The sequence below is a fragment of the Stegostoma tigrinum genome, chromosome 41 (assembly GCF_030684315.1).
Source record: "Stegostoma tigrinum isolate sSteTig4 chromosome 41, sSteTig4.hap1, whole genome shotgun sequence".
Lineage (NCBI taxonomy): Eukaryota > Metazoa > Chordata > Chondrichthyes > Orectolobiformes > Stegostomatidae > Stegostoma > Stegostoma tigrinum.
Window position 1 is genome coordinate 16,388,259 of NC_081394.1, and position 27,794 is coordinate 16,416,052.

General features: G+C 45.2%; 1 protein-coding gene across 1 annotated transcript in view; it reads right to left on the reverse strand.

The window, feature by feature from the left end:
• Positions 1–27,794, reverse strand: part of LOC125448489 (myelin-associated glycoprotein-like) — a 238,887-nt gene that overhangs the window by 205,224 nt on the left and 5,869 nt on the right. Inside the window, 8 exon segments of the mRNA XM_059641424.1 lie at positions 13,395–13,627; positions 14,961–15,042; positions 15,358–15,454; positions 17,283–17,576; positions 18,173–18,448; positions 19,700–19,981; positions 24,516–24,809; positions 25,305–25,325. Of these exon segments, the coding sequence (XP_059497407.1) occupies positions 13,395–13,627; positions 14,961–15,042; positions 15,358–15,454; positions 17,283–17,576; positions 18,173–18,448; positions 19,700–19,981; positions 24,516–24,809; positions 25,305–25,325 (1,579 nt within the window).

The window sequence follows — 27,794 nt, forward strand, 5'->3', positions numbered from 1 at the left end:
TATATCCCCACTTCTGACCTTATAATAAAGGGAAAGTCATCGATAAAGCAGCTGAAAGTGATTGGGCTCGGGACACTACCCTGAGGAATTCCTGCAGAGATATCCTGGAGCTGATATGAATGTCCTCCAACAACCACGACTATCTTCCGATGTGTCAGGTATGACTCCAGCCAGTGGAGAGTTTGCTCCTGATACCCATTGATACCAGTTTTGCCAGGGCTCCTTGATGCCACACTCAGTTGAAAGCAGCCTTGATACCAAGGACTGTCACTCTCACCTCACCTTTGGAATTCAGCTCTTTTGTCCATGTTTGAACCAAGGCTGTAATAAGGTCAGGAGCTGAGTGGTCCTGGTGGAACCCAAACTGGGCATCATTAAGCAGGTTATATCTGAGCACGTGCTGCTTAATAGCCCTGTGACTGACACCTTCCATCACTTTACTGATAATTGAGGGTAGACTGATGGGGCCGGATTGGATTTGTCCTGCTTTGTGTAAAGGACATAATTAACCAATTTTCCACATTCTCGGGTAGATACCAGTGTTGTAACTGTACTGGAACAGCTTGGCTAAGGGAGCAGAGATAATGGGAACTGCAGATGCTTGAGAATACAAGATAACAAAGCTAGATGAACACAGCAGGCCAGGCAGCATCTCAGGAGCACAAAAGCTGACGTTTCGGGCCTAGACCCTTCATCAGAGAGGGGGATGGGGAGGGTGTTCTGAAATAAATAGGGAGAGAGGGGGTGGCAGACCAAAGATGGAGAGAAAATAAGATAGGTGGAGAGGAGAGTATAGGTAGGGAGGGGATAGGTCAGTCCAGGGAGGACAGACAGGTCAAGGAGGTGGGATGAGATTAGTAGGTGGAAAATGGAGGTGCGGCTTGAAGTGGGAGGAGGCGATAGGTGAGAGGAAGAACAGGTTAGGGAGGTGGGGACGAGCTGGGCTGGTTTTGGGATGTAGTTGGGGAGGGGACGAGCTGGGCTGGTTTTGGGATGCATTGGGGGGAGGGGAGATTTTGAAATTTGTGAAGTCCACATTGATACTATTGGGCTGCAGGGTTCCCAAGTGGAATATGAGTTGCTGTTCTTGCAACCTTCGGGTGGCATCATTGTGGCACTGCAGGAGGCCCAGAATGGGCATGTGCAATGGACAATGCAGATGGACATGTCGTCTAAGGAAAGGGAGTGGCTCCCTTGTCCGGTCCACACTCCCATCCAAACCCACCACACCCAACACCTTCCCCTGCAACCGCAGGAAGTGCTACACTTGCCCCCACACGTCCTCCCTCACCCCCATCCCCGGCCCCAAGATGACTTTCCATATTAAGCAGCTGTTCACCTGCACATCTGCCAATGTGGTATACTGTATCCACTGTACCCGGTGTGGCCTTCTCTACATTGGGGAAACCAAGCGGAGGCTTGGGGACTGGTTTGCAGAACACCTTCGCTCGGTTCGCAATAAACAACTGCACCTCCCAGTCGCGAACCATTTTCACTCCCCCTCCCATTCCTTAGATGACATGTCCATCATGGGCCTCCTGCAGTGCCACAATGATGCCACCCGAAGGTTGCAAGAACAGCAACTCATATTCCGCTTGGGAATCCTGCAGCCCAATGGTATCAATGTGGACTTCACCAGCTTCAAAATCTCCCCTTCCCCCACTGCATCCCAAAACCAGCCCAGCTCGTCCCCTCCCTCCACTGCATCCCAAAACCAGCCCACGTTGTCCCCACCTCCCTAACCTGTTCTTCCTCTCACCTATCCCCTCCTCCCACCTCAAGCCGCACCTCCATTTTCTATCTACTAACCTCATCCCACCTCCTTGACCTGTCCGTCCTCCCTGGACTGACCTATCCCCTTCCTACATCCCCACCTATACTCTCCTCTCCACCTATCTTCATTTCTCTCCATCTTCGGTCCGCCTCCCGCTCTCTCCCTATTTATTTCAGAACCCTCTCCCCATCCCCCTCTCTGCTGAAGGGCCTAGGCCCGAAACATTAGCTTTTGTGCTCCTGAGATGCTGCTTGCCCTGCAGCGTTCATCCAGCTTCACACTTTGTTATCTTGGCTAAGGGAGCAGCAAGCTTTGGAGCACAAGTCTTCAGTACTGTTGCCAGAATGTTATCAGGGCCTATAGCCTTTGCAGTGTCTCCAACTATAAGTTGGTATCACGTAAAGTGAATGGAATTGGCTGAAGCCTGGTACCTGTAAACCTGTGGGACCACTGGAGGAGGCTGAGATGGATCATCTACTTGGCACTTCTGGCTGAAGACTACTGCGAAAGTTTCAACCTTAGCTTTTGCACTGATGTGCTGGGCTCTTCCATCTTTGAGGATGTGGATATTTGTGAAGCCTTCTCCAGTGAGTCATTTAATTGTCCACCGCCATTCATGACTGTATGTGGCAGGACTGCAGATCTGAGATCTGATTCGTTGGTTGTGGGATCGCTTAGCTCTGCCTATCACTTCGTTGTTTGGTGAACAAGTAGCCATGTTTGGTGGCTTCACCAGGTTGATACCTAGTCTTCAGGTGCACCTGGTACTGCTCCTGGCGTGTCCTTCCTGCACTCTCCATTGAACCAGGGTTGATCCCTTGGCTTGATGGTAATGGTTGAGTGGGGGATATGCCGGGCCGTGAGGTTACATATTATACTGAAGTATATTGCTGCTGTTGATGGCCCGCAGTGCCTCATGGATGCCAAGTCTTGAGTTGCTAGATCTGTGCAAAGCCTGTCCCATTTAGCACGTGATAGTGCCACGCAACACAATGGAAGTTCTTCTCAATGTGAAGGCAGGACATTGTCTCCACAAGGACTGTGCGATGGTCACTGTTACCGATACTGTCATGGACAGATGCAACTGCAGCTGGCAGTTAGTAAGGATGAGGTCGGGTATGTTTGTCCCTCTTGTTAGTTCCCTCACCATCTGCCGCTGACCCAGTATAGCAGCTCTGTCCTTTAGGACCGGACCAGCTTGATCGGTAGTACTGCTGCCGAGCCACTCTTGGTGCTGGACGTTGAAATTCCCCACCCAGAGTACATTTTGTGCCCTTGCCATCCTCAGTGCTTCCTCTAAGTGTTGTTCAACATGGAGGAGGACTGAGTCATCAGCTGAGGTGAGTGGTAATCAGCTGGAGGTTTCCTTGCCCATGTTTAACTTGAGGCCATGAGACTTCATGGGGTCTGAAGTCAATGTTGAGGACTCCTGGAGCAATGCCCTCCCGAAACTATACAGCTGTGCTGGCACCTCTGCTGGGTCTGTCCTGCCCATGGGATAGGACGTACCCAGGGATGGTGATGGTAGTATCTGGGACATTGTCTGTAAGGTATGATTCTGTGAGTATGACTATGTCAGGCTGTTGCTTAACTAGTCTTTGAGACAGCTGTCCTGATTTTGGCATTAACCCCAAGAAGTTAGTGAGGAAGGCTTTGCAGAGTCGACAGGGCTGTTTCTGCCGTTATCTTTTCTGGTGCCTAGATCGATGCCAGGTGATCCATCTGGTTTCATTTCTTTGACACTTGTAGTGATTGGTACAACTGAATGGCTTGCCAGGCCATTTTCAGAGGGCAGTTGAGAGTCAACCACATTGCTGTGGGTCTGGAGTTATGTGTGTGCCAGACCAGGAGAGGGGTGGCAGACAATAGTGAACCAGATAGGGTTTTCTGATAATTGGCAATGATTTCATGGTGATCAGTAGATTCTTAATTCCAGTCTTTTTTGTCCCCTTCCCCCCTAATTATTGAATTCAAATTCCACCCTCCACTGTGGTGGGATTTCAACCTGGGTCCCCAGAACATGAGCTGGGTTTCTGGAATAATAGTGTAGTGATAATACCACAAGGCCATTGTCTATCCCTGTGTTTGAGTGCATTTGATAGGGCTGGAGAATGGGACGAGCTGGGTATCTCTTTTAGGAGCAGGTGCACACACCGTTGAGTTGAGTGACCTCCTTCTGTCCTGTAAAATTCTATGATTTGGCTTTCCAGTAGAAAATTCTAGATGTGTTTGTAAAAGAGTATTTTTGAGTTCTGTAATGTTGTGTTTTAGGGATTAATGGGATCTTGCTTTAACTGTATTTATTGTATTTCAGAATCTGTAAATACATGCTGTGTGTGTGTAATGAACTTGTTAATGCAAATCTGTAACATTGCATGCTTGTGTTTTACGGAGAGACCACCTCATTACAAATAAGAAAAAGCAAAATGTGATCTATCAAGCCAAGTTTCAAACTGAAATTTTGTGCTGAGTAATAACATCAGTTGGTATCATAAAAGCTTAAAAGAGTTGAGATGTGAGTGTGATTTCTTGGTGAATCCCATGGGGAAGGGACCGTTCAACTACCATTGAGAGGCATTTCCAGTTCTTCTGTTGTACTTTTTCTGATAACTCCAGGAATAGTGAGGTGTGATTTCCAGCCCTCCATTCCAGTGGGGCATAACACTTGGTTGTTATTTACTTCTTCATTGTAACAAACTTCTGTTTTAAGGCCAATCTGCAGTATTGTGTGATTAAGCACCACATTAATATATGATTTGTCGACCCAGTGTGAAAGCTGGAATTGTCCAGCAGTCACATCAGTTGGAATCATAACAAGTTGGAGCTGTTTAACTAGTTCTTGATTTATTGTATTTGGAAGGAGTTTGTGTCCATCTTAGAGAAACAGCTATGTGGAGGTTTTTAATGCAATAGGAGTATTGTGGGGAAGTTTATTGCATGAATTGGACTTTTAAACTGACTTTGAATGTTGAGAATATGAGTCCAACCCCAGTGCCACCACTTTCTTCTGTGTTAATGTGTGGCTCCACACTGGACTGGAATGTGACCCCTTCACCCCTATTCCACGTGCATGTGCTCCATTTATTCCTCCTCCATCCTGAAATGGTATATTGCCCTTCAATGCAGTGAGTGTAATAGTTGCTGGAGTTTGCTGTTCATATTCTTTCGCAGCATGTCGGTGTCATTGACAAAACCAGTATTTGTTACTAATTTCCCATTGAGTAGTTGGTCGTGGTTGGAATTTCTAGCAGCGGTCGAGTAGAGCTGAATAGCTTGCTTGGCCGTATCAATAATATTGCAGTGGGTCTGGAGTCATGTGCAGGCCAGCCAGGTAAATGCAGCAGATTTCCTTTCCTCAGGGATATTCGTGAACTTGATGGGTGTTTCTTGTAATGAATGATTATGTGACAGTCATCATCACTGAGATGAGCTTTCAACTCCAGATTGATTGATTGAATTTAAATTCCAGTAGCTAATCTGGTAGGATGTAAACCCATGCCATCAGAGAAGTTATCTGATATTCTGATTTACATGTCCCATGATTTACCATTACACCATTGTCCCTAGCCCCAGTTGTACAGTTCTGAGTTATTCATATCATGATCTGTTTATAAATGTGAAGGTGATCCAGTGGGCACTCCTCTTAATTTGATTTCATAGAATCCCAACAGTGTGGAAACAAGCCCTTTGGTTCAACAAGTCCACACTGACCCTCAGAGCATCCCACCCAGACCCATCTCTCTATAACCCATGTAATCTACACATCCCTGAACACTGTGGGCAACTTAGCATGGCTAATCCATCTACCCAGCACATCCTGTGGGAAGAAATTGGAGCACACTCATGCAGGCATGGGGAGAATGTGCAAACTTGACAGAGACAGTTGCCTGAGGGTGGAATTGAAGCCGGTCCCAGGCACTATGAGGCAACAGTGCTTTCCACTGTGAGGCAACAGTGCTACCCACTGAGCCACTGTGCCATCCCAGTCCCTGTACAGATCTTTGCTAAGGCCCTAGCTAAGGCCCCCGGACAGATTCTTGGAACAATCCATTTGTCACAGTCTGCCAATCCTGAAAATGACCCCTTTATTCATTCTCACAGTTTTCTGCCCTTTAGCCAATCTTCATTCGATAGGGCACAGTGGCTCAGTGCTTAGCACCGCTGCTTCACAGCACCAGGGACACAGGTTGATTCCACCCTCAGGCTACTGTCTGTGTGGAGTTTGCACATCCCCCTTGTGTCTGTGTGAGTTTCCTCTGGGTGTTCTGGTTTCCTCCCACAGTCCAAAGATGCGCAGGTTAGATGCATTGGCCATGGAAAATATAAGGATAGAGTCGGGTGGGTCTGGATAGGCTGCTGTTCTCAGAATTGGCCAATTGACCTGTTTTCACACTGTAGGGATTCGATGTTAACAGATTCCTCCAGTCCCCAGAGTCTCATGAAACCTTTGAGTGACAATAATGTGTCAAAATCCAAATATTTCACATCCTCTGGAGCAGCCAGTGTTGAAACTGCTAAATACAACCTCGGAAACATCAAGCTGATTTTTCAACTACAGAGATAGTAGGAACTGCAGATGCTGGAGAATCTGAGATAACAAGGTGTAGAGCTGGATGAACACAGCAGGCCAAGCAGCATCAGAGGACCTTTCAACTACAGCTTCTCAGAAGCCAAGGTGACTCTGTCAAATCAAGTTCTGCTTTTCATGCATAGTCGCAGAAGTGTGCATCATATTTATCAGAAATACAAACAGAAGTTGCTGGAAATACACAGCAGGCCTCATAGCATCTGTGGAGAGAAAACATAGTTAATGCTTCGGGTCCAGTGATCCTTCTTCAGAATTGTTTATAACTAGGAAAAGGTTGGTATGTATGCTGAAGATGGTGTGGGGAAAGTGGAGTGGAGTAAACATTAAATGGAGCCCAGAGAGACAGACAAATGGCTGAGCAGACAAACAAATGGGTAAAGGCCAGCTTTGGAGATTGAATAACTGCTAACAGGGACCATTAGTAGCCGACAATGGGTTGTTTGTGTCGGAGCCCGTGCGATGACAAGGCTTGGTGGATGGGGGTTGGGGTAAAGACATGAGAGAAGGTGCACAGGTCCCAAAATGGATGAACTGGATATTGAGTCTAAACAGATGAGATGTTGTTCTTCCAGCTTGTGCTGAGTTTCACTAGAACACTGCAGCAAGCCTGAGACAGAGGTGTTGGCCAGGGAACACAATGGTGAATTGAAGCAGCAGACAAGATTAAGGTCAGGATCATTTTTTTGCAGACAGAAGGTAGGTGTTCTGCAAGTGGTTGCCCAATCTGCGTTTCCTCTTACCCTGGGAAGGGTAGACCTCATTGTGAGCAATGAATACAGTAGACTTGATTGAGTGAAGTTCAGGTGAATCAGTGCTTCACTGGAAAGGGGATCTCAGCATTGGATAACAAAGATGGACAAAGTAAACGGGCAGGTATTAGTTTAGATTAGATTATATTCCCTTCAGTGTGGAAAGAGGCCCTTCAGTCCAAGAAATCCACACCGCCCCTTTGCAGCATCCTACCCAGACCATCCCCCTATAACCCACACACCCCTGAACACTATGGGCAATTTAGCATGGCCAGTCCACCTAGCCTGCACATCTTTTGGACTGTGGGAGGAAACTGGAGCGCCTGGAGGAAACCCACACAGATGCGGGGAGAATGTGCAAACTCAACACAGACAGTCACCCGAGGCTGGAATTGAACCCGGGTCCCTGGCGCTGTGAGGCTGCAGTGCTAACCACTGACCAACCGTGCCATCCCCCTGTTTACAATTTTGCAGAAGGTGCTGTGGTTGGGAGTGAAGAAGGAGTAGACCAGGGCGTCTCAGAGGAAGGTTGTGGAAGGCTGACAAGGGTGGGGAGCGAAATATGTAACTGGTGGTGGCATCCCACTGGAGGTGGCAGAAATCACGGCTAAAGATCCTTTGGTTGTCGGTGGAATGGTAAGTGAGGACGCGGGAGGCCCCATCACTGATGTTATGCACCAGACCAAAACCCCTTAATATGTTTTAAGTAGATAGCCTAGACCGTAACATACTTTCAAGGCAAGTGCTCGGTGTGGTGTTCAAAATGCAATTTGATTGGCCAAACTATCAGATTTCAAGCAAAATACACTTTATTTATGCACTATAGTTAAGCTCTAATAAAAGAAAGAAAAATTCAAATAAAAACTGTATTGGAAAACTTAACAGAATAATAGATTATTTAATAACTAAACAGTAATATACTAATATCCCATAAACACACCGTTGGCAAAAGGCAAATTCAGGGAAACACATTGTGCCTCACATGCAATTCTAGCAGCAGGAGAAGCCCTAGAATTTAGCAGTAACTGAGAGGGGAAAAACAACATCCACATACAGCTTCAAGATCCCAGCAGTCGCTACTGAAAAACTAAAACTAAAAATCCTGGCTTTCTGGGAGTTTGCTCCTCCCATTCAGACTGCTTCTATTGTTCCAACATTTTAACAAATAGAACCCAACACGTCATAAACTATTTACACTGGTGGCTCTGAGTAGGTTGCTCCATACTTCTCTCTCAACTTTTCTTCAGATTAAACAAAAGGACAAAATATACCTCCTAAAGCATAGTATCATCACACCTCCCCCTTAAAAAAATGAATAACGTTATTAGTACCTTGAAATACTAGTACATTACATTGACTCTAAGCAGTCAAACATTCACTCCTACAGTCCATTTCAATCCAATTGTTTTCCTCCACCATATGCTGCGTCTTCCTTCATCAAAGTCATGGCAATGCATAGGTAATTACATTTTCTTGTGCTGCCACGTGTATATTTTTCAAATAGAATGCTGCAATAATAAGCTCCATCTAAACAGTCTAGAGTTTTTATCCTTAATTTTTTCCAAAAACGTTTAAGGGGTTATGATCAGTTTATACAAATGTCTCAGACACAGTATTGGCAATATAAAATGTTGTAATGCCAACTCAAAGCATAAGATGTCCTTCTCAATTGTGGAATACTTCTGTTGATGGTCATTCACTTTTCTGGAAAAATACCCAATTGGTCTTTCTGTCTTCCTATTTTCATCTTGTATGAATACAGCTCAACACCCATATTACTTGCATCAATAACCACCTTGAACAGCTTTGTGTAATTAGATGTAGCTAAAACTGGGATAGTGGTTAACACAGCTTTCAGGCTGTTAATTGCCTTCTGACATTCCTCAGTCTATTTAAATTTTCCACACTTCTTCAACAAGTCAGTCAGTCATAGTATAATAAAATGTGAGGCTGGATGAACACAGCAGGCCAAGCAGCATCTCAGGAGCACAAAAGCTGACGTTTCGGGCCTAGACCCTTCATCAGAGAGGGGGATGGGGGGAGGGAACTGGAATAAATAGGGAGAGAGGGGGAGGCGGACCGAAGATGGAGAGTAAAGAAGATAGGTGGAGAGGGTGTAGGTGGGGAGGTAGGGAGGGGATAGGTCAGTCCAGGGAAGACGGACAGGTCAAGGAGGTGGGATGAGGTTAGTAGGTAGCTGGGGGTGCGGCTTGGGGTGGGAGGAAGGGATGGGTGAGAGGAAGAACCGGTTAGGGAGGCAGAGACAGGTTGGACTGGTTTTGGGATGCAGTGGGTGGGGGGGAAGAGCTGGGCTGGTTGTGTGGTGCAGTGGGGGGAGGGGATGAACTGGGCTGGTTGAGGGATGCAGTGGGGGAAGGGGAGATTTTGAAACTGGTGAAGTCCACATTGATACCATATGGCTGCAGGGTTCCCAGGCGGAATATGAGTTGCTGTTCCTGCAACCTTCGGGTGGCATCATTGTGGCAGTGCAGGAGGCCCATGATGGACATGTCATCAAGAGAATGGGAGGGGGAGTGGAAATGGTTTGCGACTGGGAGGTGCAGTTGTTTGTTGCGAACTGAGCGGAGGTGTTCTGCAAAGCGGTCCCCAAGCCTCCGCTTGGTTTCCCCAATGTAGAGAAAGCCGCACCGGGTACAGTGGATGCAGTATACCACATTGGCAGATGTGCAGGTGAACCTCTGCTTAATGTGGAATGTCATCTTGGGGCCTGGGATGGGGGTGAGGGAGGAGGTGTGGGGACAAGTGTAGCATTTCCTGCGGTTGCAGGGGAAGGTGCCGGGTGTGGTGGGGTTGGAGGGCAGTGTGGAGCGAACAAGGGAGTCACGGAGAGAGTGGTCTCTCCGGAAAGCAGACAGGGGTGGGGATGGAAAAATGTCTTGGGTGGTGGGGTCGGATTGTAAATGGCGGAAGTGTCGGAGGATAATGCGTTGTATCCGGAGGTTGGTAGGGTGGTGTGTGAGAACGAGGGGGATCCTCTTGGGGCGGTTGTGGCGGGGGCGGGGTGTGAGGGATGTGTCGCGGGAAATGCGGGAGACGCGGTCAAGGGCGTTCTCAATCACCGTGGGGGGGAAGTTGCGGTCCTTAAAGAACTTGGACATCTGGGATGTGCGGGAGTGGAATGTCTTATCGTGGGAGCAGATGCGGCGGAGGCGGAGGAATTGGGAATAGGGGATGGAATTTTTGCAGGAGGGTGGGTGGGAGGAGGTGTATTCTAGGTAGCTGTGGGAGTCGGTGGGCTTGTAATGGACATCAGTTACAAGCTGGTTGCCTGAGATGGAGACTGAGAGGTCCAGGAAGGTGAGGGATGTGCTGGAGATGGCCCAGGTGAACTGAAGGTTGGGGTGGAAGGTGTTGGTGAAGTGGATGAACTGTTCGAGCTCCTCTGGGGAGCAAGAGGCGGCGCCGATACAGTCATCAATGTACCGGAGGAAGAGGTGGGGTTTGGGGCCTGTGTAGGTGCGGAAGATGGACTGTTCCACGTAACCTACAAAGAGGCAGGCATAGCTGGGGCCCATGCGGGTGCCCATGGCCACCCCCTTAGTCTGTAGGAAGTGGGAGGAGTCAAAAGAGAAGTTGTTGAGTGTGAGGACGAGTTCCGCTAGGCGGATGAGAGTGTCGGTGGAGGGGGCCTGGGAACCCTGCAGCCATATGGTATCAATGTGGACTTCACCAGTTTCAAAATCTCCCCTTCCCCCACTGCATCCCTCAACCAGCCCAGTTCATCCCCTCCCCCCACTGCACCACACAACCAGCCCAGCTCTTCCCCCCCACCCACTGCATCCCAAAACCAGTCCAACCTGTCTCTGCCTCCCTAACCGGTTCTTCCTCTCACCCATCCCTTCCTCCCACCCCAAGCCGCACCCCCAGCTACCTACTAACCTCATCCCACCTCCTTGACCTGTCCGTCTTCCCTGGACTGACCTATCCCCTCCCTACCTCCCCACCTACACCCTCTCCACCTATCTTCTTTACTCTCCATCTTCGGTCCGCCTCCCCCTCTCTCCCTATTTATTCCAGTTCCCTCCCCCCATCCCCCTCTCTGATGAAGGGTCTAGGCCCGAAACGTCAGCTTTTGTGCTCCTGAGATGCTGCTTGGCCTGCTGTGTTCATCCAGCCTCACATTTTATTATCTTGGAATCTCCAGCATCTGCAGTTCCCATTATCTCAGTCATAGTATAGTTACATTGTTGTGGGAGTGAAGAGAAGGAGTGATGACTGAAGTGCGGGAGATGAGTCAGACACAGCTGAGGACTCTGTTAATCACAGTGGTGGGGAATCCTGGGTGAGGGAGAAGGTGGAGTTCAGAAGCCCTTTTGCAGAAACTGGCATCATTGGAACATTTGCAACGGATACAAAGAAACTGGGACAATGGAAGCAACGTGTGAGGATGTTTCGGTAAGGTAATTGTGGAAGATGGTAGGTTTGTAGTGGATGTTGGATCATCCAGTTGGCACTGTTAACTGAAGGTTGTTGCAAATCCTTCAGTCTTATGTTTTGCATTGATGTGCAGGTCTTCCCCATAATTCAACATTGAATATTTGTGGACCCTTCTCCTCCAGAGAGTTGCTTCATTGTCCATCACCATTTAGAACCTGGTTTGACAGGACTGCAACACTCAGCCCTGATCTGTTGGTTGTGGAATCACTGAGCTCTGTCTAATATTTGGTGCTTATGTTCTTTGACACACAAATAGTCCTGTGCTGTTGCTTCATCAGGTAAATGCCCCATTTTTAGGTATGCCTGGCACTGCTCCTGGCATTCTCCATCGAACCAGGGTTGATTCCTGGCCCGATGTTAATACGGAAATATGGTGGGGCATGAGGTTGAAGATTGTATTGGAGAACAGTTCTGATGTTGATAGCCCATAGTACATCATAGATACCCAGTTTGAAGTGCAGTTCAAATTTTGGCACATTCTCCTTGATGTTGTTTAGGAGGACTTTGCCATTCTTGTTTCCAGATTGGTGTCTGGTAGTCTGCCTTGTTTTGTTCTTTTTCTGAGCAGTTTTCACAGTTTAACAGAATTGAGTAGTTTGCTGGATCACTTCAGTGGACACTTAAGAATCAATCACATTGCTGTGGGTTTGAACTTGCATCTATTCTAGTCAATTTCCTTCCCTAAAGGACATTATTGAGCCAAATGGGTTTTTTGTGATGATGAGAAGTGTTAAACCATAATAAGCAGAAGTAGATGATTTGGCCCATTGTTACACAGTCATCATTAATTTAGTTCCATATTTCATTTGAAATTCAAATTTCACCATTTTATAATTAAGCCAGGTCATTTTATCCCAGTGTGACTGCTTTGGAGGCTGCTATCAATGCCAGTTCTGTTGGAACCGCTTCTGTGGATCTAAAATGGAGGAATGACAAAGTTCCCAAATAATGGTCACATATTATGAAGCGTCATGGTAACTGCTTCTACTAATATCTGTAAAATTATTCATAAGTTTCGTACAATCTCTGACAGCATGAAAAAGATGCATCAAGCTACCTAACATCAGGAACACACTGGAACTAACCACAAGACTCCTACAACCACTGGAAACCAGAGTAGCTCACAAACCCACATCAACCCTACAACAACTGCTCACCCAAACCAAAGATCCACTCCTCACTATAGACAGAACTAATGTCATATACAAGATTCCCTCCAGAGACTGTGACAAACACTATATCAGACAAACAGGAGTGAAATTAACAACAAGAATACATGAACACCAATTGGTTACAAAAAGACATGACCAATACTCACTCATCCCTTTCCACATGGATGAGGAAAACCACCAATTTGATTGGGACAACACCAAAATCCTAGGACAAGCAAAGCAGAGATAGGCACAGGAGCTCTGAGAAGCCTGGTACTCCATGAAGAAAGCCATTAATAAACACATAAAGCTTGACCCCATATACACTCCATTGCGAAGGAAAACCAGAAGTGAGGTAATCCAGCTCAACAGACTCCAGAGGTTAAAAACTCGGCTGGAAAACACAACAGTGCTTCATCGGAGGCTGCACTGATGATGTTATCCAGCAGAATAATGAAATTCTGCGGAACAACAACAAACCAGCTCAGTGAACCAACCAACCTCGACACCCACAACCCGAGCGACAAATCTACTCCAAAACCTTAAAGGTACGTCATTTGGAAAGCATGTTCAGAACTTACTGCAAAGTTCAGCAATGTAATTTTCTCTTATTATTCAACCATGTTCGCGGCACACAGGCCTCACACCCCTCTCCGTTTCTCTCTCAATGTGGCTGGAATCTGATCTGTGCATATTCTGTGTCCTCGCCCCTCTGCACAGTCCCATCACTGCTCGGCAGCTTTGAGAAGTTGATATTGGCATAGAGAATATCCTCATTTCTGTTGTGGTTTGCAGCCTCTCCTCCCACTGGACCCTCAAAGACATTTCGGCAAGTTTGTGCCTTCCCCTCATTAGTTGTGCCCCTGGTTATGTTCTGAGAATCAGTAACCATGATGTTCTGTAAATCCTACAGAGAAATGGAAATAGAAGTTATTTTTACATCATTTATCGGCAGGGAAAGGTTTAAATTATTGCATTCGTGAGAGACAGTCGTCGTTCAGTGGATTTAACCCGCTCTTTCTTATCTTGAAGGCTAAAGTAATGAGCTCATTGTTCACAGAGACTGAACATCCCAAATTCTCCTCAGCCACTGAGGGAGTTTATTTATTGAACTGTAGTCAGCAATGTAATACAGAAGACCCAGCAACCAACTTGCACATAGCAAACTCTCAACAGCTCTGTTGGATAACTCATGTCATTACATTTTTTAATGCTGTTTTGTTTGAGGGAGATAACGATTGGCCCCAGGGCACTAAGGAGAACTGCTTCCAGATTCACTTCCAAGTATTGGCCATGGGATCTTCAACATCCCTAGAGGACAGACAGAATGGCTTAATGTACCATCTGAAAGATACACCTCCAACAGTGCAGAATTCCATTAGAGAAATGGAAACAGAAAATATTCTAACAACTTACTGGCACATATTGGGTTAAATTGTTGTACACTTGATGAATGACATTCATGGTTCAATGGGTGTAACCTTATCTGCTCTCTCTCCATATCTCTGTGTTACTCTATATCATCTCTCTCTCTCTCTCTCGTCTGCCTGTCACTTTTTCTCTTGCTCCTCTTGCAATCTCCCACTTTCAACCCTTTCTCACTTCTGAGTTAGACTGGCATTGTTTTATTCTCAAATTTAGTTTTAAGCTCTATTCCCTCACACTGAACATTCCAAAACACCATCACCAGTGTATTCACTGCTACAATGTAGGAAGTGAAGCAGCAATGTAATAAACAGTTGACATCAACCAACTTTGTAATTATGTTGATTGAAGGATAAGTAACAACTCCCTAAGCACTGACCCTGTGATAGTGAGGCACTCCCTCAGTCCTGAACCTGTGACATTTCAGTACTCTCTCAGCACTACAGTGCTGTCAGGTTATGTTTAAATTCACAGAGTTGGTTATGAAACCCATGACCTTCCAACTCTGAAAAAGGGAAGGCGAGAGTGCATGCCCACTGAACCATTGCTTACTCCAGAGGAAGAAATCCATGGGTAATCTGTCTGGGAATCTGGGACACATGTTGCCTACTTAACCATGTTGGCTGCGCACAACCTTCACACTGTTCTCATCTGATATGTGTCTATTCTGGTCCATGCCTCTATGCACAGTCCCATTACTGCTCTGTAGCTTTGGGTAGGCTCTGTTTGTGTAGAGAACATCCTCGGGTTTGATGTGTTGCATTGTTTATATGCTGAAATTGATTGTTTTGGAGGAGTATAAACAGCTTCGGTACCTGGTGTTTCACAGACAGTCGACCGTAGATCACCGAAGCGCCATTGGTCTTTGAGGATGCTACCTCAGCCGCTGTCTTTCTCCTGCAATAACCCAACATCACAATGTGGTTATGGTATATCAGAGAGTCAGTGCAGCACAGATACGGTTACATGTTTGGAAATTCTTGGTGAATCTGCTTTCACATGCCAATTAGGCAGTGTGTTCCTGATCACAACAGCTCATAGCTATTCATCTGGACGCCCATCAATGAAAGACCCACCCTGGATCATTGGGACATGGGGACCACTTACAGAAGGAGTGTCTGGTGCCTCACCCCAGGGGAACAGTCACCTATTGGGGAAAAAAAAATGGAAGCAAATATTCGGAGTAGATTTGAATGAAGCATTCAGACTTACTTCTGCACATACAGGAAGATTAAGATTCCGGCCAGCAAAACACTGAACAGGATTCCTGCCATGACCAGTCCCACTGTCCATTTATTGGAATCTCTACCTGTCAAAACAGCCATTAAATTAGGATGTTATAGTTTTGGAATGGTGTTCTGATGTATCTTGAGAGGTAATATGCTCTATTTTTATTGTCAAGCAATATTGACATTTATTACCCTTTGAGAAGGTGGTGGGATGGCTTTTTCCTGAACTGCTGGTTTGACACAAACCAAGAGAGGACTTCAGAGTGATGCTCAATGTTAACAACATTAGAGTTGGAGGTTGAAGTCATCTGTACAAACTGATCAGGATAAAACAGCAGGCTTTCTTCACTGATGGGACATTGGTGACATGCTTCGTAACCTGTCACAATGCTGTTTCTGAGATCTTGCTGTCAGATCTCAGTCACAATTCCGACATTCAAGGAATTACCACACTTATGAAGTTTAACAATGGCTGAAAACACACTCTGTCACAATCTGAGCAATGTATGAGTGGTCGTCTTCCTTCTGGATGTAATCTGTATATCATTTCTATGTACATTTGCCCAAATATTCCAATGGACAGTTAGTTGTTGGAATACCACAGACTAGAATTGTGTGTCAGGATCCTGCAGAATCCACAAGCAGCTGCTTCCATTGGAGATTGTAATTGGCCATTCTGCTGCCTCTGGAATGTTCTGACAGAGCCCACTAAAGTTGGAGACTTGGGAGGGGAACAATTTCTTTATGTCCATAGGTACACAGGAAATGTCAGCCAATTTTAAAATCTATTCAAACACCTGGATAGCTATTACACTGACCCCTGACCCCCAATGGACCACACAGCCCCTAGTTTCTCCTCAACCAAACCCTTACATCCCCTGGACATCTGACAATGTCAGGGGAGATGATGGCCTAGTGGTATTATCGCTGGACTGTTAATCCAGAGACCCAAATAATGTTCTGGGGATCTGGGTTTGATGGTGGAATTTGAATTCAATAAAATATCTGGAATTAAGGGTCTAATGATGACCGTGAATCCATTGTCAATGGTCAGAAAAACCCATCTGGTTCATTAACCTCCTTTAGGGAAGGAAATTGCCATCCTTACCTGGTCTGGGCTACATGTGAATCTAGACCCACAGCAATATGGTTGACTCTTAACTACCCTCTGGGCAGTTAGGGATGGACAATAAGTGCTGCTGAGCCAGCAATGCCCTTCCGTGAATGAATGAAGAAGAAAAAAGAAAATCACTCCTGCTCTGAGCAGGCACCTTTCCACTCCCCAACAAGCCAATGCCATTCTGCCCCTTCTCCCCATGAACCATATAACCCCACTCCACCCAATCCAGACACACTCTTCTCAACTCAAAATGATTCACCTCCTCCCCATCGCTGGCCTGAGCCACTGGGATCAGATGCACCACCCATCCTGCCACTGGCCTGAAGACCCAACATCCAGTCCTGTGGTAGACCTGATACACCATTCTGCTAATGGTTCTGAGATGCCCCACACTGACCCTAATAGTTCCTTATCCCCCATCAGCATCAGAGCAGAGACACCCACCTTGAATACCTACCCACCCAACAGCATTCTTCCCGTGAAATCTGCCTTGACACCACTCCCTGCTGTTCTATGTTTATTTTCAACGAAAATTATGTTTTTCAGGGGGGTGAAGGAATGTTGGTAAGAGTTCCAGATTTCCACCCCACTTCATGCAAAGAAAGTCTTCTTGACATTGTCTCCTGAATGGTCTGACTTGAATAGTATTCAGTGTTGTAATTGTCACAGAGACTGCTGGGGAAGAGCATCTTAGAGGAGGTAGAGAGTGTGCGAGACGGTGAGGGAGAGGATTCTAGAATTAAAGGTAAAGAAGGCAAGCAGAGAATGATCCCGAATTCTACTCTCACCTTGTATCCAAAGATACACCTTGAACATGGCCGTCCCATGCGGGTTTTGAACCGAGCAAGATGCTACAACTTTTTCTTCATCCTGATGGCCCATCAGGAGCAGGGAACACATCACCAGATGCTGCTCCCTGCGTTGCTGCAACACAAAACCTCTGTGTGTTTGGTTACTGCTGAGGTTGGCATGGGGCAGGTGCCAGGTGAGGTCTGCGGGGGGGTTGGAGTAGGCCACACAGACACAGGTGATCCCCTCTGCTGTCTGAGCACATTTTGACTTCTGGGAAATCTTCGGACCATCTGAGGAGGGAATGACAGCATGTAGCCAAGAATGGTAGAGTTATAACCTTAATGCTGAAACCTTTGTCAGTGTCTTGCTTCACTCCAAACTCAAGCATCTCAATGCTCTCGTTGCTGGTTCCCTCATCTCCTACATCTAAAACTCTGGGTCTCCCATGTGTGAATTGATACCGCATTGTATTCAGTAATCACAGTATATCATTAACTGAACACCATTGTCACCTACACCGCTCTGTAACTCTGTAAGCTCCCCCAACCCCTATCCCCTCCAAGGTCTGTACCCTCCTCCAATTCTGCCCTCTTGAACATACCCAGACTTCCATCCCTCCGCCACTGGTGGGCATGCCTGCAGCTTTTTGGGTTTCTAAGGTCTGAAATTCCCTCCCTAATCCTCTATGCCCCTCTCTCTCCTCCTTAAAGATGCTTAGGAACCAATGTTGGTTACCTACCCTGGTATGGGTCTCTGTATTTCAGTGAAGCAGATGTTAGAGCAGCAAGAAGGTGGCCCCTCCTTATTCTAAATGACAGTGAGTGAGCTGCCCTCAGACAGACAGTTCCTGAGTTTTAAGAAGATACAGACAAAGTAAAATGCTTACATTCCACGTTCAAGTGGATCGTGTCGGAGCTGCTGTTACCCAATGGGTTTGTCACTGTGCAGTAGAATCTGGCATCATTCCCACGTGTCACTGGAGTGAAGGAGAGAATCCGGCTGCTTGTGTTTAACCGGGCGCTGGTGTTTCCCTCGATCCTGAACCAAGTGTAATGAGATATCGGTGGGACACCTTCACTGGAGCAGGTTAATGTGACATTTTGTCCTTCTCTGATCCCACCTGAGGGTCCACTGATGGACACTGTAGTCTGCCGTGGGGGATCTGGAACAAGAGCAGAGAAGAATCAGCAGGTAATCCCTGTGGCCTGTAACTCTCTGAGATCTCTACACTTCTCCAGTTCCAGCCTCTTGAGTATTTCCTGATATCCATCCCTCAACCTTCAACTATCTGGAGCCCAAAGCTCTGGAATTCCCTTCTTCTTTTTACACCTCTTTCAGACAAAACATGATCCTGACCCACATAAGGATATCTTCAGTCACTGACCAGAAGCACATTCAAAGCGGTTTAACTTAAAAAGCCCCTGAAAAGAGTGTGAAAGTGTTTGTATCTGTGTTTGCACTTATCCTCATGCCTGTCCTAGACACCGTAAAGCTGACAGGCTCTTGGGGATATTAATTTGTTTGCAGAGATGTGGCTGTGGAATCTCTTGCGTGCAGATGATGTCACACACAGAACCAGAATAAAAGAGGAGCTGGAGAGTGTGATATTCCCAGACAAAATACACAGAGAGTCATTTGGATTGAACATGAATGAGGCAATGACCAACAAAATGGCCCTAAATGGTAATGAGGATATCAAGATTAGGTGCACGGATGTAGGGCAAGTAGACAAATTCCAATGATAGTGCTCAATGATAAATATCAAAGTTACATCCAGGACTGAAATGTGGCTTAGAAAAACACAGTGTAAGCACAGTGGCCAGTGACTTAAGTCCATGAAGCCGAGAAAACATTGGGGCAGTCACTACTGCAGCATGTTGTACTTGATGGATGTGAGAGTCAGATGCTGAAGAAATTAGATGAGAGGAGGGTAACAGCTTTTGAAATGAATGTACAGCTGAGGATGTTCAGATTAAGTTGGTGGAGAGCAGGACAAGTAAGCACCTTAGTGAAAGATTAGAAGATCAGGAACTAAAAGTGGTATTATGTCCAGTTAGACTGAAATGGACCAATCAGTTCAGTCATAGAAATGGAGAACTGTCTTTGTCGAAATTGTTGGTGCAAAAGGGGGTGCATACAACAAAACAATGAAGAAACTGATGGTCTGGCAGGCCTAATTCACCAGGGCCAGATGAAGCGTATCCGAGGCTGTTCAGTGAGGCAAGGGAGAAGATAGCACAGGCATGAGCAAATATTTCCAATTCTCTGTGGATGCAAGAGAGGTGCCAGAGAATAGGAAACAGTGGAGCCATGGAATGAGGAAATGTTGAAGAAATCTAGAGTGGAAACGATACAATGCCAACGGTCTCTCTAAAGGTATTGTAACAATCAACAAATGTTACAGGAGTCTCACATTGCACAAAGATGCTTATGGAGCCCTCTACTACTCCATGGACATTCTCTGCCACACACTGATAGTCTCCAGTGTCCCTGTATGTAACATGAGGAATTTCCAAACACAACTCATTGTTGGAACTTGTTCTGTTCATTGTGGCATTAAGATGTCTCCATGTCAGGTTAGAAGCTGGGAAGCTGTTGATAGAGCAGACTATCACTGCAGTTTTCCCCTCGGTTATATTGATTGATGAATCTTTAATCGCAGCAAGAGATGTAATTGAGAGATTCCGTGGTGCATCTAATAACAAATAAAGATTAGTTAACACATATTGGCTGTGAAACATTTTGAGAAATCCTGAAAATATGAAAGGTATGAAATCTATAGGTTCCTTTGACATAAAGCAGACAAATCAAACAAATACTACAGTTCAGTACCAGAGGATACAGCAAACTCATAGGCTGAATAATAAGGGAGTGCAATACCCTGAGGGTTAGTATTGAGGGAATACAGCACTGACTGGATCAGAATTGAGGCAAGACTGCACTACCTGTGGGTCAGTACTGAGGAAAGGCAGTTCTGTCTGTGTGTCCATTACCTTAAGAGACCAGTAGATATATACAGCAAGATCCATCTGATCATCAGTGCTCTCCAGGTTCCTACAATTCATTGTGTATTCCCTTGATTATTTTATTGTGCCCAAGTGCATCATATCACATTTACCTGGGTTGAATTCCATTTGCCACTGATCAGGCTGTCTGTGTCATCCTATAATCTAAGGCTATCTTCCTCACTATTTATCAGATCACTAATTTTTGTATCATCTGCGAACTGATCTGACTGATAAACACTCTTACATTCATGTCTCAATCTTTTGTCCGAACTTTAGATCAGCAAGAGCCCCAACAGTGATCCCTGTGGAATCCACTGGACACAGGCTTCCAGCCACAGAAACACCCTTTGAACATCACCCTCTACTTCCTGCCACTTGCCCAGTTCTGAATCCAAATTGCCAACTTTTCTTGGTTCCTATGGGGTCTTAACTTTAGTATTAATGTCTCAAGTGGGACCTTATCAAAAGCCTTGCTAATGTCCAAGTAGACAACATCAAATGCATTGCCCTTCATTCTTACATAACTGAACCACACTGACTGTTTCCTATTCTCTGGCACCTCTCTTGCATCCACAGAGAATTGGAAATATTTGCTAGTGCCTGTGCTATCTTCTCCCTTGCCTCACTGAACAGCCTCGGATACACTTCATCTGGCCCTGGTGAATTAGGCCTGCCAGACCATCAGAACCGCCTCTCTATCTATACAGATTTCTTTAATTATTTCACTCCTCCCCATTGATTTCTATACCCACATGGTCTATCTCATCCGTGAACGTTGCCACAAAACGTTCATCTAGAACCCAACTATACCCTCTGGGTCGACACACAAACTAACACCGTGGTTCTAAATTCTTACCTAAATTATTCTTTAACCCTTTGTAAAAGAAGCTAGGATGTTCCCGCATTTTACCTGTCATTATCCTTTCACGTCCTCACATTGCTCTCCAAATTTCTTTTTCAACATCTCTCTTACATATCCTATGTTCCTGTAGATCTTTTGTTTAAGCCCCCAGTACCTGCGTAAAATTCACTTTTTCTCTTTTATCCAGTCCTGCATGTCCCTCAACATCCAGGGTTCACAGGATTTGTTGGTCTTCCCATTCCTCTCCCAACAACAGATGTTTCTTGGCAATTGTGCACCTGTACTCACCCTAATTCTTCTTTGAATGTTTCCTACTTTTCTGACACAGGCTTATGGAAAATCATGTCTCCGCATCCACCCTGGCCAAGTCATATCCGATCTTCTTAAAATCAGCCTTCCCCAGTTTAGAACTTCGATTTCAGGCCCATCCTTGTCCCTTTCCATGATGAGCTTGAATCTAACAGAGTTACAATGGCCGTCTACAAATGCTCCCCTTCAGAACAAGCTGTTCTGCTTCATTGCTCAAAATTAAGTCCAGGACCATCACCTCTCCTTTAGGGCCGTCCATGTAGTGGCTTAAGAAGTTGTGCTGGATGTATCCTAAGAATTCCGTTCGCTCTAAGCCTTCCACACTATGACTATCCAGTTAATTTTGGGAAGGAAGAAATCTCTCTCTGTTATGATCTATTCCTTTTACACTGTCTGAAATTTGCCTACATACCTGCTCTTCAATTTCTCTCTGACTGTTTGGGGGCCCATAGTGTACACGCAATAGTGTGACTGCTCCATTTTGGTGTCTATGTTTTACTTAATGTCTTCACTTGAGGAGCCCATTAACATGTCCATCGTACTTACTGTTGTAATTGATTCCCTGATCAGTTTTGCAATATCTCCTTTTCTTTTACCTCCTTCCCTGTTCTAGCTGAAGATTCCGTATTCTGGAATATTGAGTTGCCAATCTCGTCCCTCTCTCAACTGTGTCTCAGTGTCAACAATGGCAGCATACTCCATATTTTAATTTATGTCCTTGCCCATTGTTCGTTAGACTCTTTGCATTAAAGTAAATCGCATCCAACCTTTTCAAACTCCATGTGCCTTCACAGGGCCATAATTCCTCTCTGTTCCTGACTCTCTCACTGTCTATTCTAGTCCTGGCTGTGCATCTTCCCTTGCTGAACCATCCCTCAAGATCTCAATCCATTGACAAGTTAATTTAACCTTTCCCAATAGCACCAGCAAACCTCCCTATAAGGATGCTGGTCCCATTCTGGTTCAGGTGCAACCTGCCTGCCTTGTAAGGCCCCACCCCCCCACAAAGAATCCCAATGTCCCAGAGTCTCCCTTGTGCACCTCTGCAGCCACACATTCACCTGGATGAACCACTTATTTCTATACTCACTAGGATATGGCAGTAGAAGTATTCCAGAGATTATGACTTGTGAAATCCTTTTTTCTTCACTCTATATCCCAGTAGCACAAATTCAGCTTGCAGCACCTCATTTCTTTTCGTCCTGAAGTTGTTGGCACCTTCCACAATCTCTGTCTATTGCCCTCTGATGTAGATGCTGAATGCTGTGCACACTCTCCTTGCACAGTGATGATTATGGACCCCTCCACTACTCCATGGTCATTCTCTGCCACACACTGATTGTCTCTCTGTTACATCCAGAGTAACAACGTAATATGAGGAATCACTCACTCATTCTCGCTCACTCTTTGTTTTTCTCTCTCTCTTTCGCTTTTTCACTCTCTTAAACTGACTCTGAATCCTTGGACTAAACTCAGTGGCGTATCCAAAACTTGACAACAAGTGGCATGCTTGTTTGACAGTGGAAATCAACATGATATCATGTTCCCTGAATGTTAAAATATTATCAGATTGCTATTATACGTAGGACAAATGGATCCAGCAAATAAAAACTCTAGGACAAATAAAAGCACAGTTTTCTGTGCAGGGATAGTAGGAACTGCAGATGCTGGAGAGTCTGAGAAGACAAGGTGCAGAGCTGGATGAACATAGCAGGCCAAGCAGCATCAGAGTAGGAGGAAGGCTGACATTTTGGGCCTAGAAGAGGTCTGAAGAAGGGTCTAGGCCCAAAACACCAACCTTCCTGCTCCTCTGATGCTGCTTGGCCTGCTGTTTTCTGTGCAGGTGCTGGTTGTTGAATTGGGTGTCTCACATAGCACAGAGATGGTTATGGAGCTCTCTACTGCTCCATGGTCATTCTCTGCCACACACTGATAGTCTCCAGTCTCCCTGGATGTAATGTGAGGAACTTCTAACCACAGTTCATTGTGACATTAAGATGTCTCCACACCAGGTTAGAAGGTGGAAGCAGATTATCACTGCAGCTTTCTCCTCTGTTATATTGATTGATGAATCTTTAATCCCATCAACAGAAGTAATTGAGAGATTCTGTGGTCAGTCTAAAAGCAAATATTGATCAGTTAACTTACATTGACTGTGAAGCACTTTGATAGACCCTGCAAATATGAGGGATGATCTATCAATGGAGTTTCCTTATGCACAAATTGCATAACTGAAGCAGATACTTCTGTTCAGTATAAAGAGAGTAAGAGTCAGAGTTGTACTGTGCAGTAACAGACCCTTCGGTCCAACTCATCCATGTTGACCAGATATCCTAAGTTGATCAGGTCCCATTTGCCAACATTTGGCCCATATCCCTCGAGACTCTCCCTATTCCTAAACCCATTCAGATGCCAGTTCTATACATGCACTACCCTCTGTGTGAAAAAGTTGCCCCTTAGGTCCTTTTTAAATTTTTCACTTTTACCTTAAACTTATGCCCACCAGGTTTGGACTCTCTTACCCTGGGAAAAAGACCTTGGCTCGTCACCCTATCCATCCATGTCCGTCATGTTTTTATAAATCTCTGTAAGGTCACCCTCAGCCTCAATGCGCCAGGAAAAACAGCCCCAGGCTATTCACCCTCTCTCTGTAGCACAAGTCCCTCAACCCTCACAACTTCACTGTCAAAGAGCTAGTACTGATGGAGAGCTGCACTGCTAGAGGGTCAGTAATGAGGGAGTGCCACACTGTGAGAGGACCAGTACTGAGGGACTGCCATATAGTTAGAGAGTCAGTGCTGATGGATGGTCAGTCATTGAGTGGATGCTGCATGTTGAAGAGTCAGTGCAGAAAAAAGGCCTCACTACCTGAATGTTGTTACTGAGGGAGTACAACACTGTCATCTTTAATGCGACAAAACAGTCTTTGCCCTCTCAGTCTGAGATTGCTCAGCTGAAACCAGGTGTACAGTGTATTAGGAATTGTGGAATCTTGCTGTGCACAAAGTAAGCTATTTCAGGAAAGTTGAATGAAGGATGTCTCTACTTACATTGCACTGTCAGTACGAAGGTCTGCTCTGTTGAAACAGTTGGATAACGCACTCTGCAGGTGAGAGTTTGTCCGTGGTGTCTGAGTGATGGTGTCAGGCCCAGAACAGAAGTATAGGTCAGAGTGACACCATGCTGAGTTACAGTGTTTGACACTGATCCGGGTACTGCAGTGGGAGTGTCCCAGGTTAAGGCAGGAGCTGTTCCATTGCATGTTGTGTTGAAGGTGCAGCTCAGGTTCACACGCTTCCCTGCAATAATTTCCATAGGGAATATCATGGGTTTATCTGTGAAATCTAAGAGACAGAGATGGACGTTTTTAGATGACTATAACGTGAAGCATCAGCTCAAACAGAATCTCAGTCCTACATGAGAAAGCGTATTTACCAGGATGGTTTCAGAACTGAGAGTTAGCAATGAGGCTGGAGGAGTGCAGCCTTGCTGCAGTCACAACTTTCCATGGGTCACAACATGAAATAAAAACACACTTCCTTTATTCATTAACAGAGTGAGGGTGTCGCTGACAAGGCAACATTTATTGCCCATCCCTAATTGCCCAGAGGGCAGTTAAGAGTCAACCACATTGCTGTGGTCTGGAGTCACACGTAGGCCAGAACAGGTAAGGAGTGAAGCAGAAGGGTTTTTCCAACAATTGTCAATGGACTCACTGCTATCATTAGACTCTCAACCCAATATTTAAATTTCCCTTCAGCCTTTTCCTCTTCAAGGAAAGCAGCCTCAAGTTTTCCAATCTGTCCTCAGAACTGAAGTTTCTCATCCCTAGGACCAACCTCATAAACCACTTCTGGACCCTCTCATTGTATTCACATCCTTGCTATAATGTGATCCAGAACCATGCACAATACTCCTGCTGATGTGTAAACACAGTGTTTTTATAACTTCACATCCTCCTTGCTGTTGTACTATTTGGCCTTGTTAATGAAGCCTATAGTAGTTTATGTTTCATTCACAGCTCTCTCTTTCTGTTCTGCCATCACACCCTGGTGTCTTTGCTCCTGCTCACTCTTTAGATTATTGTGTTCTTTCTCCACTGTTTTTTCAGTTCTTTGCACCAAAGTATTTCACGTCATCCTTCTCAGTGTTGAAATTCATCTGCTGCCTTTCCACCCACTCCATCACTCTGTCAGTTTCCTTTTCAATTTCTATACTGTTCTTCCAATTCTCCTGTTTTATCCTATTTTCAAATTTTGAAAATGATCTGGTTGTTAAGAAGAGTGACAAGACTCAAAATATCAACTCCGCTTTCTCGCCATGGATGCTACCAGATATGCCGAGTTTCACCTAGATTATAAGGTTTTTCTTCTTTAACGTAATTTCAATCTCCTTTATCATTCAAGGTGCTCTTGATTTATTTGTCCTTTCCCTTTTGAGGCAAAATCTCTTTACTCTGGCTGAGATATCTGTTTAAAGGTAGCCCGTTGTTCAGCTCATTCCTCTGTTGTTCCTCTGTTTGGTTCCAAATCAGGGTTACAGCCTTACCATATCCTTGTCCATTTTATGGACCAGACCAGACTCCCTCAAAATATTTTAAGATGGCAGCCTAGACTCTAACTTTTTTTGAGTTGAGAGGTAGTTGTGAAGTGCGTGTTCCAGATGTGATACAACTGGTCAAACTACTTGACTTCAAGCAGAACACAATTTATTTAAACGCTATTGTTAAAATAGAAACAAAAGAAAGAATAATTTAGAATAGCTTAACGACTGGAAAACTTAACCAAATAATAGATACAGTACCTACATACTAATCAACTGTTCCAATATATCAACATCCCCTAAACACACCCCTTGGCAGAAAGGTAAATTCAGACACAGATTATGATATGCAATCCTCCAATCCAGGAAGAAACGCCATCAAGAGAGATTTCAGGGAATGTAGCAACTAGGTATCATTTTACTGAAACTCCAACTCTCCAAACAGCTTCTGATTGCTACAACTGAAAATACTAGAAAGCCTGATCTGTGAGAATTGGCCACTCCCCTTCCATTGTTACAACTGTTTTAAAAAAAAACAAACTTAAAGGCCTTGTAAGGTATTGACTTAAGCCATTTTGTTTAGCCACTTCAGTATCTCTGCCTTGACAACCTTTCTTCAAAAATAACCAAGGACAAAATAATCTTTTCAAAGTGACAGCATCATCACAGTCCCATTGAAGCCCACTCTCCATGACTTCAGTTTTCTCCCTCTGGATTGATCAATGCCATTTTCTCACTTCCATCCTAAATGTTATGATACACATTAGGGTAAGCAGGCAGAGAGGGGATCACTGTCCCATAAATGCTCCCCCACTGTCACTTCATTCTTGGTCTTCTTGGTCGCCTCATTCCCAAGAAGCAGGTCCAGAAGTGACCCCTTGCTTGTTGGACTAGACACAGGGAATTGCTGTAGGGAATTGTCCTGAAAATAATCTAGGATCACTTATTCCTCACTGCCTGTTTTCATTACCACGATCACAGTCTAAACAGAGATAATTAAAGTCCACATTTATAAATACTGTATGCCATTTACACCTCTCTATAATTGCCTTAGAGATTTTATCCTCTGTATCCTTTCCAGTAGCTGGTGGTCTGTACATTAGACTGAGCAATGAAATTACATCCTTCTTATTCCTGAGCTCCAATCAACGTAATTCTGTCTGAACCCTCTGAAAGCTCCTCTTTTTCTAGTCCTGCAATGGTCTCCTTAACCAAATATGTCACCCCTCCTCCTTCTTATTTCCTTTCCTATCTTTTCTGAACACTTCGTAATGAGTGATTTTTAACACTCAGACATGCCTTGCCTTGAGTCAGGTGTCCACTTCACCACAACATCATAAACCCACATGGCCACTGTTCTTCTTACTCCCAAGCCTTATTAACTATAATCTGTGCATTCACATATATGCAGTATAACTGTGTCATGGAATTCAAAACTTACTCCCTCAATCAGACTTCACATACTCAATGAGTAATTTGTGCTTTAGAATACTTTTCTGGTAGTTATGTGCACAGGTTTTATTGTCTCATATTCTCTCCTGATCCTGATCCTTGGCTCAAAAATTATAAACTTTCTGCAACAGCACCTGCAAAATGCACAGCATCTCCCTTCCTACCTATGATGTTTGACACAATGTGAACCACAATGTCTGACTGTTCTCACTCACCCAGAAGGATCTTCCTGTGATTCTGGCAGCAGGGAGGCCAAACACTATCACGGCGTCACGTTGACTGCTGCAAAAATGTCTGTCTGCCCACAAACTAAAGAATCTCCTTTTGGTGCTGCC